Raw genomic sequence first — 15,189 nt, 5'->3', positions numbered from 1 at the left:
TTGAAAAGGAAAGACTTTTTTTTTATTCAATAAATTAACATTTATCTTTGAGTGATTCTGTGAATGCTCTCTTCTTTGGAGGTAACAACTGGAATTCATTCCAACCTATAATAATAAAGTAGCAAAATTAATCTATATTTTATAGTTAAGATCATTTTATTCTATAACAAACAGTCGATATATCATTATTGACGTTTAGCCATGTAATTTTAATGTCACCCAAAAGACACTTGAATTGAGCATTGAGACAAACTATCATTCGTGGAAGATTACAAATTATTTCGATGGAACTAACTTGTATATTTGCATTACATAGAGGGAAAAACCGTGAAATCTTCCCACAGTTCACCTGACGGGTTTCTAACCCATGATCTATCAACCATTGAGTATATTTTACGTTCGCTTTATGGTAGGTGTGAGCCGAGAACATAATTCATATCGACCAGCCTTGCTAGGATCCAAACCTGGTTCTCCTCAGTTGGAGGCGAGCGCTCTATCCCCTGAGAGAGATCATTGTTAGGTTGAAAAATCATTGTTTTGATTACGTTTAAAGATATATAATGGTTACCTGTAACTGTACACCCAAATGTTCTTTTGGGAGCTTGCTTTATGAAAATATATGCAAAATAGGAACAACTTATGTGGAACATTTCAGTGGATTTTATAACCTTATAACTGTCTGTGGCGTAACTACCACTACAAAAGTTTAACATCATTCACTAGTATATAAAGCATGCTAACTTGATTCTATCATGAGGTACCTTTTGATAGATGAAGGTTGGCATGGCCGAATAACTCCGCCCCCACATTGGTGACCTTCGGACGTGATTTGCTCACGCAAGTAACGCCCACTTCGCAATCTCTTAACGGTTACGCCTACTTCGATGGATAGTCCACATTGAACGGTTGACTTGCTATTTGTGAATGCATCATTCACCTCCTGCGCTGTTGCTTCTCAGTCTCGTCTCGAACATTCACACAACGTCTACACTCTCAACGCCTGCATACTCTCGACTGCTAATGGCAACACAGGAGCAGCGACTTCGACTGTGATGTTAATACACCTCTCACATTCAGCACTCAAAAAATCCGGTGACTCTCTCCCGGTCTTTCACAAGTACATCAACTAGTGAGATCTGTTCATCGAATTATATCTCTGATAAAATTCTGGTGGGGGAGTACTGTGGCGTAACTACCACTACAAAAGTTTAACATCATTCACTAGTATATAAAGCATGCTAACTTGATTCTATCATGAGGTACCTTTTGATAGATGAAGGTTGGCATGGCCGAATAACTCCGCCCCCACACTGTCGTTGAAGAGCCGACCTAATTTTTGGGTTTACGACTACTAATGTTGTCATTTTGAACCTAATCCAGGATACAAGGACGCTCCTGGATCAAGTATAGAGAAATATTCGCTTTTGTGGAGGACTTTTTTGATGGAAGCAACCCGCATTTGCATTACATGGAGTGGAAGACCACGAGAACTTCCCACGGTTAGCCTCGCGGCAAAGGGACTCTAACCCTTGATCCGTCTTTCACGTCAGCACTGTGGTCGGTGCAAACCGGATGCGAACTCGTATCGACCAGAGCCTGTTCGCTCACATCATTTCGTTCTATTCCCCTGAGCCATCGCGGCCTCATTTCAGTGGATTTAACGACAATTGGATATAAATGTTACGGCCATTTATTAAATTAAATTAATTTTATTTGAGTTGTGCGAATGTTTCTTAGTTAAACACAATTTACTGAATTCTGACGTACTTGGAACACACAGAAGGGTTCTATCACATTCTTCTATGAAGATTTGGCAGTTGCAGATTTGGTGACTTTTTCACCAGCTGGACCGGTGAAAGATCCTCCGGCTATCCTGCCTTCTGGAGTTCCCCCGATAGGCAGACTGGGTGATGATGCGAAGCGATTCTTGATGATTCCCTCCAAATGGACCATCTCCTGTGAATCCAGTTGAATGGGTGAATCATGTGCGCGAGATGAGATGGCTGCTTTTTCGTAGGTTCTGATTCCGATGTTGGCATGGGGAAGAAAAAGACCACTGCCAGATCGACCATAGTGATCCAAACCATATCCATGGACATGTCCGTGACCTGAAAAAAGCACAACAGGTGTATTCTAAAAATTTCTGCCTAATCAATAGAACCGATTGAATCTAAATGCATTACTTTAAATGACTTATTCAGCAATTGATATGGTTTCTGTATAAATTCGTCTGACTATTGAATATTAGTCATGTCAAAGTTCTTGATTCTCCGATCACAAATATTTTGAGGATTTATGTTGGTTTCAGTGTGATTCATGATGGTCCAACCATCATCCAACATTTCCCATCACGTGTTTATGGTTCTTGATATGCCAACAAACTTCTATCATTCCACGATGGAAAATGCCACTTTAATACTGGGATGGTCAACCATCGAGAGAAGTTTGACTCTCATGGACCAACCATCTATGATGATCCGTGATAGTTCCACCCATACATTTCAATCGTTCGGAGTAATATACCATCAAAACAATTTCTTTTTTTTTATGTTGGTCCATCATAAATCAGTCCGAATTCCAACATTAAGAGGATGGTTGTTGATGATCGTTCCAACATTTGATTTCTAAGATACTATGATGGAAATATATGATGGTTCAACGTGAACAAACCATCAAGACAAGGTGTCATTCTTACTTTGGACCATCATAAATCAGTTCGAATTCCTACTTTGGAGTGATGGTTACGTATGTTGGTTACTATCAAAGATATAATCGTTCGTCATAGACTTACTGATGGTTACAATAATCATGTTAGTCCATCAATGGAAAACCATCAAACATTTTGAGTCGGGTTGTCACGATCGATGAACAAAAGCAACTCAAGTTGTCTCGATGCTTTTTTTTTAATGTTTTTTAGGTACTTTATCTTTTTGCATCGGTGGCCTACTGTGTGGCTGCTGTCAAAGTAATCCAAGTTGGACTATTATAAATCAGTCCGAATTCCTTCATTGGTTACTTATATTAGTTACCATCAAAAAATATAATGGTTCATGATGGAATAAATAATGGTTACCATCAGGATTATGTTGAGCTATCAATGGAAAACCATCAAAAATTTTGACTTGAGTAGAACTCTGACTATCACCAGTCAGTTACAGTTAACGAAATCGATCTATATTTCTTTGGATGGAAATTGTTGACTGTCGTAACTAAAAAGATATAATACAGACGCTTCATTGCTTTTAGATTACTGTTTTGAAATTTAAAAGGAAATAAACTGTTTTGATTTTAATTTCAATTGAACAAAAATGTTTCTATTTACATTTTTATTTTTGATAAGTGTTTGTTTAAAACACTTACAGTTAAAACAGAAGAGTATTATGTCGTTCAGTAAATTACAGAAAGAAGGACTGAATTTCACAGTGAATTCGTCAAAACTTGCTGAAACTTGGCTGTACTTTATGTAAATGACATAAGAATTTTATCATTAGCTATCAGAATGTTTTTCCTAATTAAAAACAATCGATGTAAAAGGAATAACGTAAGAATAAATTTTTTTACAAAATCAAATAAATACTTAACGATAACTTGTAAGAACTTTTTAGAGTAAAGGAAGTTTTGGTAATTTTTCTATCTATTTTTTATGTAGATAGATTCTATGCAGAGAGATTCTATGCAGATATATATTGAGAAGATGCGGTAAATTTGTCTAGATTGTTCTGCTGTTAAACTTTTCATTTTAAGAACAGCTAACACGTGGTTTTTATTACTCGTAATGTATTATTTTAACTCCTTAACTTTAGAATTTCTTTTGAAAAAATGCCGCGGAACTTAAATATGTTGAGTACAGAAAGGAGTTACAATAAAATTAGAAAACTCTTTGTTTAAATCATTGTTTAAGTGCTTTAAATTTTATGGAACTTGATGCCGCATTGCTTGAAAAAATAATTAAAACCATACTATTAATCATTAACCAGTTTCAACCATTTCTTTCAATGATTAAGGAATATATTTTAAGGACAGGTAGAATTTCTTATACAAATTCTGAACGACCTGATTTGGTGCAGATTCCGACAGGAGAATTTTTAAATCACCATTCAAAAAAAATTTAAAAAATGAATTTCAGTTTATAGTAATGATTTATTTATTTTCGTGTAGTAAGTTATCACGCGTAAAATCAACAAGTACAATTAAGGAGATGTTACCAAATTATTATTTGTAAAGATATTTGGAATATTTCCAATTAATTAAAAAAAATAATTAAAAAATGAAATAAAGCGAAGTATATCTATTTAGATTTTTTCTTACCATGACCATGACCGTGACCATGTCCATGTCCATGACCGTGACCATGTCCATGACCGTGACCATGTCCATGTCCATGACCGTGATCATGTCCATGACCTATAAACAAAACATAACATTCAAAATTTTGAATTCATGTATTACTTTTGAGTTTTAGAGGATTTTCGAAATAGTAACTGTTTCGTCGTATTCAAAAATAGAATTATTAAATTCAATACTTCTGTTAATTGGAAGAAAATAATATAATTTTATAGAAGAATACTAATTTAATTTAGTGAAAACAGTTATTTCATTATACAATTACATTTGGTTCGTGATAAATGAGTGCTCAATTTGTGAGATATTTTTTGGGGCAGAATCTTGATGATAAAAGAAACTTTAATATAGTCTTATCTACAAACATGCATACGTTTATACAGTACATACCATGTCCGTGACCGTGACCATGTCCGTGTCCATGTCCGTGACCATGTCCGTGTCCGTGTCCATGTCCGTGTCCATGACCATGTCCATGTCCGCGACCATGTCAGTGACCATGACCGTGCCCGTGACCATGTCCATGTCCGTGACCATGTCCTAAATAAGGGTAATCATACATTTAAAGAATTTTTAATGCAAATTCGACATTATTAAATTTAAAAAAAATACTTATATATTGAGTGGGGTTACAACTTGAATTTATTTATTCGCAACGTGATTAAATGAATAGAATTTGTTTAGGTCTGAGGATCAATGCATGTTAAAAATAAAAAATTTTGAAGTACCTTTTCTTGGAAGATATTTTGCACGTAGCATTATGCCAGTACGTAAGTTGTATGCAAACTCTTTTGTAAATAGAGATTTTTTTGTAAAAACTATGCAGAGCGTGAAAGTGTAAAAAACCTCTCTATGTGCACATTTTTCAAAAAAGTTTCTTCTCATTTTGCTTTATTTTAGCAGCATTTCAACCCAGGTGTTGTTTTTTTTTTCGTTTCTTTTGTTGTGTTTTTAATTAACTGATTTTTCTAATCATTTTTATAATAAATTTTTGTCAAAGAAATTTCACACTTTTTGAGTTGAAGTTCTAAGAGTAAAATTGAAAATTCTTCCCGTTAAAATATTTTAAATGTGTAAAGTATTCAAACAGAAAAATTTTTTCAAAATCGATATGTATCTGATAATACCAGAATATAAAAGCTTGGCGTTTTCTTAAATACAAGTTTACTTCTCTAAAATTACTTTTTTGGAAGCAATTTGACCTGAGCCTTTTGATCGAATTTGGTGGATTCAAACTTAGTTAAGGCATTTTAGTGCATTCGCCTTTGTTATAATTAAGTGAATATAATAATTATTTATCCATTAGAAGTTCGGAGCATATTCTGCGGAAAAATGTTTTTAGATTCAATAGATAGAGAACTAAGATGCGTCAACAATCTTTAAAGAAATTTATTAAAAAGCGGAATTAACTTACCATGTCCGTGACCGTGACCATGTCCATGACCGTGACCATGTCCGTGACCTGAAAAATACCAATTAAACAGTGTTAATATAATATGAAGTAAATGTAAAAACCATCTTTGAAAGGAATATATTTTTTAATTAAAATGTCAAAAATAGACTTAAATGCGTACACATTTGTTGTTATAAACTATTAATTAGTTGTTATATTAGAAATTGAATTTTAATGTATCATATATAATTCATAAATTGTGTACCGTGACCGTGTCCGTGGCCATGTCCATGTCCGTGACCGTTTCCATGTCCGTGACCGTGTCCATGTCCGGCACCGTGTCCATGCCCGTGACCATGTCCATGCCCGTGACCATGCCCATGTCCGTGACCATGTCCATGCCCGTGACCATGCCCATGTCCGTGACCGTGTCCATGTCCGGCACCGTGTCCATGCCCGTGACCATGTCCATGTCCGTGACCATGTCCATGCCCGTGACCGTGTCCGTGACCTGAAAATAATCGATTAAACCGTGATTATATAATATGAAGTAAATATTGTTTTTCAACTGCAGCATATATATGTTATTATATATATATATATATACACATATATATATATGTGTGTGTGTATGTGTTATTGCATGCTATTGCATATATGTATATATGCTATAATGTATATGTTATTATATATAGTTCATTGAAAGGTTTTTATTAACGAAAATATCAAATATTAATTAAAATGTGTAAAATTATGTTGAGATATAAAATATTATTTAGTTATAAGGAAAATGAAATTTCTAACTTATCAAATATAATGCATAAATTCTATACCATGTCCGTGACCATGCCCGTGACCATGTCCATGTCCGTGACCATTTCCATGCCCGTGACCATCTCCATGACCATGACCTATATAAGTCAATACATTAATATTTACATCATGCATTTACAAATTTTGTCAAAATATGAAATGAATTCATTTTAAAGTGAACCTAATAGTGATCCTTATGCTCGTACTATACTATAAAAATACATATTTTTAGTGAACAAAATATATCTATCATAACAATGACTAAGATTAAAATATTATTTCTAATGTCAATTCTCTTTAGAACTGAATTTCTCATCGCTCGAAAGTTTAATCTTGTAATTTGATGCAATTTAAACATCTATGAAAATAGAGAAATTTAAGTGTTTAGTTATAGAGTGTCATTAATTTTTGTAAATTTGCTTACCATGTCCGTGACCACCGCCATGACCATGACCGTGACCACTGCCATGACCATGACCGTGACCACCGCCATCTCCACCACCATGTCCATGGTCGTATCCGTGTCCTCGTTCACTCAGACCATAACCTTCACCGAGATCAAAGCCAGAGATCTCGGAGAGGCCACCAATCTGGCCGTGCTCGTCGGTCGTGTAACCGTAACCGAATCCCCCATCTTTGCCGACACCCAAACTGATTTCGTGGCCTCCAGGAAGGTTATATGTCTTTTCTAGGGAGCCATCTGAACCGTACGTTGATTGGCTGTCACCTGTAGAGACGAAAAAAATGCTAATTGTAGTAGTAGTACTTCATTTATGTCGTACTAGAGCTGCGCATTGGAGACAATACACATTTTGAAAAGACATTACAGATTCATGATTCCCATATGCAAAATTCCATAATCCCCATGGAAAAAGATACAAATGATTGCTAAGTAGGGATAATATTGTAACGAATACATGTTATAACTAATTCATGTAGAAAGATATTACAAATGATTTAAAAGGAAAAGTGTTATAACTAATTCAAATAGAAAGATATTTTAAATTATTTTAATGGAAAAATGTTATAATTAACTCATATCTAAAGATATATTATAAATGATTATATAGAAAAATTTTATAACTGATTCCTATCGAAGGATATTTGAAATGATTTCAATGGAAAAATGTTATAATTTATTTATATAGAAAGATATTTTAAATGATTTTAATGGAAAAATGTTATAACTAATTCAAATCGAACGATAAGGATTTCTGTGAAAAGATCGATAATTTTAAGTTGAAGGGTTTAATTTGAAAGGGTACGAAGCTTTTAGGTTTAATTAAGGTAAAATAATGTCAGAGAAGTCTCTATTTTTAGGAAAGCACTTCTTCACTCTTGCTCAGAAAACTCATCGAAATATAATGTCAATAGGCATCTTTTCCTTTACAAATTAATTTTTGAAAGGTGAGAAATTTAGCGATTTTTAACTTTTTGCTGTTGACAGCCACCAAAGCTTTACCGTTTTCAGTCGTGCTCTCAGCAAAGAACCAATATCTCCCAGTATCGATCATTGCTGTTCATTTAAGGTTACAATTTTTTTCAATGACATTCCTGAAAATAAAGAATTTTTTTTCCCTCAACGAAATTAATTTTTGATCAGAGATGTATAACAATCATACGACGGCAAAGATCTCATCTAGATCACCCGCTCAGCATTAAAACAAGTCTAAAACGTACACTATCTGGCCAACAATATGGACTTAGAGCGTCTTGAGGCACACAATATTATGATGTTGTTCCCCCTTTTGCATCGGTGACAGCCTGCACACGTCTGAAAAGACGTTCCGCCAGTTTTTGAGTAGGAATTGACTTCCATCACAGCTGAAGTGAGCAATTTGGTTGGCTACCTGCGTTCTAATTCATCCCAAAGATGTTCTATGGGATTTAGAATGGGGCCCTGCGAAGGTTGGTCCAGTTTTTGAACACCCATTTCGTAAAACCACGTCTGTGCAAGCCTTGCTATGTGAATGGAAGAGAAATGGGCAGAAATATTGCCATAAGAGTTGGGAGTGCAGCATTGTCCACATACACAACTCAGAGTTCATGTTTCCAACCACAAGAGCTAACAAACCCAGGCCAAACCGTGAGAAACATCCCCACACCATTATTCTTCCTCCACCATAACAACCAGGTAGTCTGTATACTTTTCTACAGATAGTATATATATTTTCATCAAAAATTACAATCAGTTTAAATATCAAAAGAAAGTTTTTTTATTTTCCGAACATCCATTTCTGAAAGCTTGTTTGCTTAAAACAACAAATCCAAAAAAGTTTTGTAATTGCATTATTAAACTATTTTGGTATAGACGGGGATGTAGTGTTCCTTCACCCCTAATCTGACTCAAATAAATGGATTTTCCAGTGAGTCATAAGATTCATTTCGAAAGGTTCATAGTATGTGAAGCTTACCTAAACCATAAGATAACAAATCGACATTCCTTCCTTCTGGTTTCTTCAATGTAATCTTCTCCTGTACCTTGACGGCGGCCACACAGTAGGCCACCAATGCAAAAAGATGAAGTACCTGAAAAAGTTTAAAAAATACATCGTGTCAACTTGAGTTGCCTATGTTAAAAAAGTTTAAAAAATACATCGTGTCAACTTGAATTGCCTTTGTCAAAAAAGTTTAAAAAATACATCGTGTCAATTTTAGTTGCCTTTGTTAAAAAAGTTTAAAATGTATAAAAAATACATCGTGTCAAATTAAGTTGCCTTCGTTCATCGCTCGTTGTTATTTACGATCGATGAGATCGTAAATGAAAGCCCACATAATGAATTGATCTCACCGTCTACTTTGATCTCGCTTTTCTGAAAAACTCTTGACGAAACTATTTTAATCGGAGAGGTTTTTAATTATCAGTTGTTTTTTTTTTTTTTTTTTTTTTTTTTTTTTTTTTTTTTTTTTTTTAGAAAATTTATAATTTGAAATTATAGAAAGAAAAGACGGAAACTGAACAAATTTTTTAATCTTCCGCATTATAAACAGTAACGAAACAAAAATTGTTGTCGGCACTCGAGTAAATTGATTTTTTTTTAAAATTCATCAGAGTTTGAAATTTTTACGAAGTTTAATGTCTCCTTTAAAAAATTTAATGTCTTCTAAGTGTATCGAGAGAAAAATACAGCAAGTTAAGCACAATTATAAAAATCTGACAATCCTTTATTTTACGGATAGGTTTAATTATAAATATATTTTGGAATGCCTATTTTTCAAAAATTAGATTTTGTTCATCATTTCATGGAATTCCAGTTTTCCGATCTTTCACATAAATTCTAAGAATTTCAGAAAGACAAAAAAATTTTCCTCCGCTCAAAATATGGCTTTTTTTCCTAAAGTCACTGTAACAGTTTAAAATACTCGTCATACCTAAACATGTTTGAAGAATAGCAATGAAAAACACTTGAAAAATAAATTTCTAAATTGAAAAAAAAGAAGTCATTTTTCATTTTTTTACTATTTTTGTAACTTTCTATAGGGGTTACTTTTCTCTACATATTATAAAAAGCTATAAAGTAATTGCGTATTTCTATGTACGCATACCACAGAAATGGAATTGTTACCTTTTCTAAATTCTAATTGAATAGAATAATCACATAGCAGGGTTATCGAAAAACAAAGAAGATTCAAATAGATTTGGTTACCAAGAGATTAAAAATTAATAAAATCTATGATGATATTTATTTGTAGCCTATTTACTTTTCCCTTATTTAACGGTTTTTATCGGTTATATTTATTTATCAATCTATCTTAATTTTATTTTGTGCATTTTTGGTTGTTTAAACTAAACTTATTGTTCCTTTATTCTATTAGGAAGTAATCGTATGATTATGCAACATTTTCGGATGAAGCAACCATTCTATAATTATTAAAAGTTCTTTTATAATCACTATGTTATGTAGGCACTCAATTTATGCAAATTAAAATAATAAATACAAAATAATTATTTAACATTGTAGAAGCAATACGAACGAGAATTATCTCCTTGGCGAATATTTTTTATGGTGATTAAAAATATTATATAAATTAAAAAAAAAAAAGTTTTTGGATGCAGTGATGGTTAGAAAAATTATTAATTTTGTACCGATTGAAATTTTAAAATAAACATATTTTAGAACTAAATTAAATTTTGCTTTTGCATCGTCAAGAAGCAAAATTAATTGCAGAGAATCGAAAAAATTTTATGGTACGTTACATGCGATGCGTCATTCTCCGTCGCGGAAAAATAAAAAGTGAAAGTAGGGTATCTGTAGATTTAAGTAGAACGAAATTTTAAAAATGAAAATTAATAAAACTACTGGAAAAAATATACACAGAAAAGATAAAAGAAGCAAAATATGTGAGGAAAAAAAAACAGACAATTATTCATCTCAGACTGCTGGAGATTTGGGAATAGAATGAAAGGAATTTCATAAAAAGAACTCATCTATGAAAAATAAAAATAGTGGATGGCTGCTGTAATTAAAATAAAATGATTGATTTAGATAAATTTGGCATAGAGTCCATATACATGTCGGAGGAAGAAAATGTTTTTTGTTTTTAAATAGTCGGATAATCAAGGGAAATCTCTAAAAACTCGAGGATACGATTGAAATTTCAAGAAAGAAATCCGCTGTTTTTAACTTCCATTTATCCAAAATCTTCCAAGTGTGAAATCCTTCATATTAGCACCCTTTAATAGGCCACTTCCTACTGAAAGTTTGTTTCTGGTTTCTAAAATTTGCACAAAGTTGAATTTACTGTGGAGAATTAAGGGAAGAGAAATATTGTTATTCAATCAAGTCATGCATAATATTATTTGCGTTTTCTTTTTTTGGTTTATTTAATTTTTTCACTCTGAATTGAGAAAAACTATTAGACATTCGTAAATAGTTACGTCATAAGTTATAATGGTTTTGTAGATTAAAAGATATAAATCAAAAGTTTTAATTTTCTCACGTAAAGCATTTTCATTTCAAAACTGTTAGTTTTTTTTTTTTTTGTTTTTTTTTTCTTACTTAGAAATTATTATATTTCACTAATGACTGTTTCAAATAAAACCCTTGCAACTTCGAAACTATTTGTTTCAAGGACTTAATTATGATTTTACTGGATTTAGCGTAAGCAAAAATTTCATCGTTAACAATGCCTGATATGTTTAGATTGCAATATTCTGCGTTTAATTCGACATAAGTCCAAAATTATACGCTTTAAGCATAAAATCTTAATAATTCTTTTAACAAATAATTTTACTGACTTTGTTTTGAACTAAATTTATTTAGCATGAAAAACTATGCTTTATTTCTTCAGATAGCAACATCAGCGATTGGGTATTATAGTGTGTAAAAATAGCATTTAGTATAAATAAAGCGCTTATAACCTTTAGTCCTATCAGTTATTCTCATATCAATTTTCTTATATTAAATTAGGTCTTTTATTCAAATCAACATGAAAAAAACCCATAGGAAACCTTATTTGTCTAGCAATGCTAGGAATTTTAATAGGTATGGATTGTATAATAGATTAATAGGTCAAAATTTGTATGCCTTTTTACATGAAACGCTAATAATTATTAAACTATCATTACTAACGACTTTGGTGTGATTTCTTTAAATTTTCACTTTCTAATTAAAATACTAATGCGTTCAATTCACGTTTTTTTTGTTTTCGCATGGAAAAAAATTTTATGCTTGTGTATCTACTTATTATTTTTTCTTAATCTTCTGGAATTGTTTTACAATTTTTTAAGATTTAATAAAATTATTAATAAATATTCATTTCGATATTTTCATTTATTTTTATTTAAAAAAAAGATACTTCAAATTGGGATGTAATACTGAATGCTTTCAGAAACTTTTAATTTTTCAAATATTTCTAAGAATAAGATGAGAGAAACTATTTTCCTCACATTTTAATATTCATCTAAGAAAATTCAGCATCTGAAATAACTGCAGATTCTCACTTCATGCTTGTCATTGATATAAAATATAATTTATGTTTCGTAAGTTGCTGTTTTTTTCTGTATATTTAAAAAATAATAATAATATTTCTCCCTCAACTTATTCTCTGTGTTCAAAAATTGGTTAATAGTAACAGAAGCTTGAATTTTCAATTTTTTTTTTTTTTTTTTAGTATTCTTCAAATTATTTGCATTATTAAGAGACTCATCATTTCCCAATATAATTCGAAGTGTCGAAAGGGGGTGCTTCTTTATTTAATTTTCAAGAATAAACGGATATTTGACATTATCTCTCGATACGTATAAACTAGAAGGCCGTCACCCAGATATAATTTGGAAATGTAAAGCGTGTGGTATTTTTGATTCTCTATTAATATTTTCTCACAAAATTAGACTAATCGATAGTTTTTTTTTAATTAGAGTTGCCTGTTTTTATATTTTTGATCCTTGCTTTTATGCGATTCACGTTTAAAGAATATTTTCATCCAAATCGGTTTTCATCAGTTTAAACAAAAAGAAAATTAGATCCTAAAAAAGTAAAATTGAGAAACCGAAAAAAATTTTAGAAGTTCATCTGTCTCTGTGAATCTAATAGAGCTACTTTTTCACGATCTGCCTTTTTATTTACTTATTTATTTAATTTTTTTAATGGTATTGTGCTCTCTAACAGTTCTGCATCATCAAAAGTTTCTTAATTACAAATAAAAATATCAAGAAAATACCAATTAAAAAGTTTAACCGAAAATCCAAAATGGTAATGAAATAGTTGTGTCACCTTACAAACCCTTCCAGTTCGGAAAAAAATCAGCATTAGGAAATATAATGTAGAAAATGTGTGTTTAAAAACTATTTTATAAATGTATAATCTTATTTAATTTAATTTAGTTATTTAAATTCATATAAAAATTTTATTTTTTCATTTTATTTGAATACAGAATTTTATTAATTTTATAATTTATTAAATTTTATTTAAATACATATTTTAAAAAAATTAAAATTTTATTTGAATACATAATTTTATGAATTTTTATAATTTATTAAATTTTATTTGAATACATATGAAAAATACGTATTTAAATGAAACTAAAAATATGCAAACTAGTAATTGAAAGCTTTTTAGTACTGAAACTAAACTTCTTAATGGAAAGGAAGCTTTATGTTTGTCTGGCATAAGCTTGAAAGATTCATAAAAACTAGATAGAATAATTTTATTACTACTCTATGCAAACTAATATATTCATTCCTTAAAATAATTTAGGAATTGAATTTGCGGCATTATAGTTATTATAGCGGCATTATATACCCTTTATGTTTATCCGAACTTTCTATGGAAATATTTTATATTTTTCAACTTCCTTAAAAATGATGCATGTGCTGTAAGAATCAAAAATCGAAGAAAAAGCCTTTAAATTCATTTGAGTTTGTTTTACTGTAAGAGGCTCACTATTACACAAAGCCGGTATTGAATGAATGGAAATAATAAAAGCATACTTATCAAGGGAAAAAAAAAACAATAAGTAATCCGAGATGGAGTGTATAATCCAAATGCAAAGTAATCCACAGTTGTTGATATAATCCAAGGGTTGTTGCTTTACTTACCGAAAACTTCATCTTTGATAATTGATTGTTGGGTTGTGTTCTGGTTGTGAAAGTGTCTTTTTCACTTTATATACCCGCCGATGGAGAAGTCACGTGCCAAACCACCCCCATTCCTCCACACCTGATTGGATAAATTGTTTCAGAAAAATGTCATTTTATTTTTCGGATTAAATTTAGGCACTTTCTTCAAAAAGTTTTAATTTTTTTTCGCTTCCTTTTAAGTAGTTGTGGTGTGGGGGCGACAGCGCTCACTGGCGCACCAAAGAACGGCCACTTCACTCTCTCTTTAGAGCAAACGAGAGTTTCCCCGTTGTGTTGTTGAACGGAAGATTAGATAATATCTCGTAATTAAAAAGCATTAAAACGCACCTTCACTGCATATTGAAGTATTTTTAGATTATTTCCCCCTTCTTTCAATGCATTCAAATAAACATTTTTTTAATAAAAATATATCTGATTCCAATAAGGCGTAATAATTTTTCAAAGTCGGGGGCCTAGCAGTCCCTTTAAAGAAGCCCGCAAGGAATTTTGAGTGAGGGATATCTTTTGTAGTCTGTAAAATAAGTTTTTGGGAATACTTTTGATTGTTTAAAGTAGTGTTTCTTAACCTTTTTGATCTAATGGACCCCTTTTAAAAAATTTTAAGAAGTCACGGACCACCCCCCTGTGAAAAAAATAATTGAAAGAAACATCAATTATTAGAAAACATTTAATTTTATTATTTTAATAGTATACAAAATTTCTGAAATTAAAATTTTTAATGTAAAGGTTGCTGCTGCTTTTCCGTAATTAATAAATTGAATTAGGGGATGGTTTTCGACAAAGCAACGTGCATATCATGTTCAACATTCAATCGATTTGGATGTTATCTTTTTATTGTCACAAGTGTGGAAAATCCCTCTTTGCAAAGATACACTGTAGCAAACGGAATTACAGCTGACAATAGCTCGCTTACAAGCAATGGGTAGGCTTCCAAACGTTTTACAAATTAGGAGTAGTCAGCGGACCTACAAAATATAACTCATGGACCCCTAAGGGATTCATGAACCACAGGTTAAGAAACCCTGGTTTAAAGGGTATTTTTTTTAAATCTGGCAGGGCA

General features: G+C 31.7%; 1 protein-coding gene across 2 annotated transcripts; it reads right to left on the bottom strand.

Moving 5' to 3' along the window:
* LOC107450145 (uncharacterized) lies at nucleotides 1–14,367 on the bottom strand. 2 transcript variants are annotated; one of them, XM_087164778.1, is made up of 8 exons: nucleotides 14,088–14,367; nucleotides 8,962–9,076; nucleotides 6,972–7,274; nucleotides 6,568–6,645; nucleotides 6,000–6,245; nucleotides 5,756–5,803; nucleotides 4,732–4,881; nucleotides 1,976–2,108 (listed from the first exon to the last, which is right to left on the bottom strand). In XM_087164778.1, exons 1-7 carry the CDS (start codon nucleotides 14,097–14,099, stop codon nucleotides 4,832–4,834), a joined length of 852 nt encoding a protein of 283 aa, XP_087020904.1. In that variant the 5' UTR covers nucleotides 14,100–14,367; the 3' UTR covers nucleotides 1,976–2,108; nucleotides 4,732–4,831. The 2 variants fall into 2 exon arrangements, with proteins under 2 accessions (XP_087020905.1, XP_087020904.1); XM_087164779.1 differs by lacking the exons at nucleotides 8,962–9,076; nucleotides 14,088–14,367 and adding an exon at nucleotides 1–105 and having other exon boundaries at nucleotides 1,768–2,108; nucleotides 6,972–7,201.
* Between the last annotated feature and the right edge of the window lie 822 nt (nucleotides 14,368–15,189).

The sequence above is a fragment of the Parasteatoda tepidariorum genome, chromosome 5 (assembly GCF_982258835.1).
Source record: "Parasteatoda tepidariorum strain Cologne lab strain chromosome 5, Ptep-v5.0, whole genome shotgun sequence".
In the NCBI taxonomy this organism is placed as follows: domain Eukaryota; kingdom Metazoa; phylum Arthropoda; class Arachnida; order Araneae; family Theridiidae; genus Parasteatoda; species Parasteatoda tepidariorum.
This window is presented reverse-complemented; position numbering and strand designations above follow the sequence as displayed.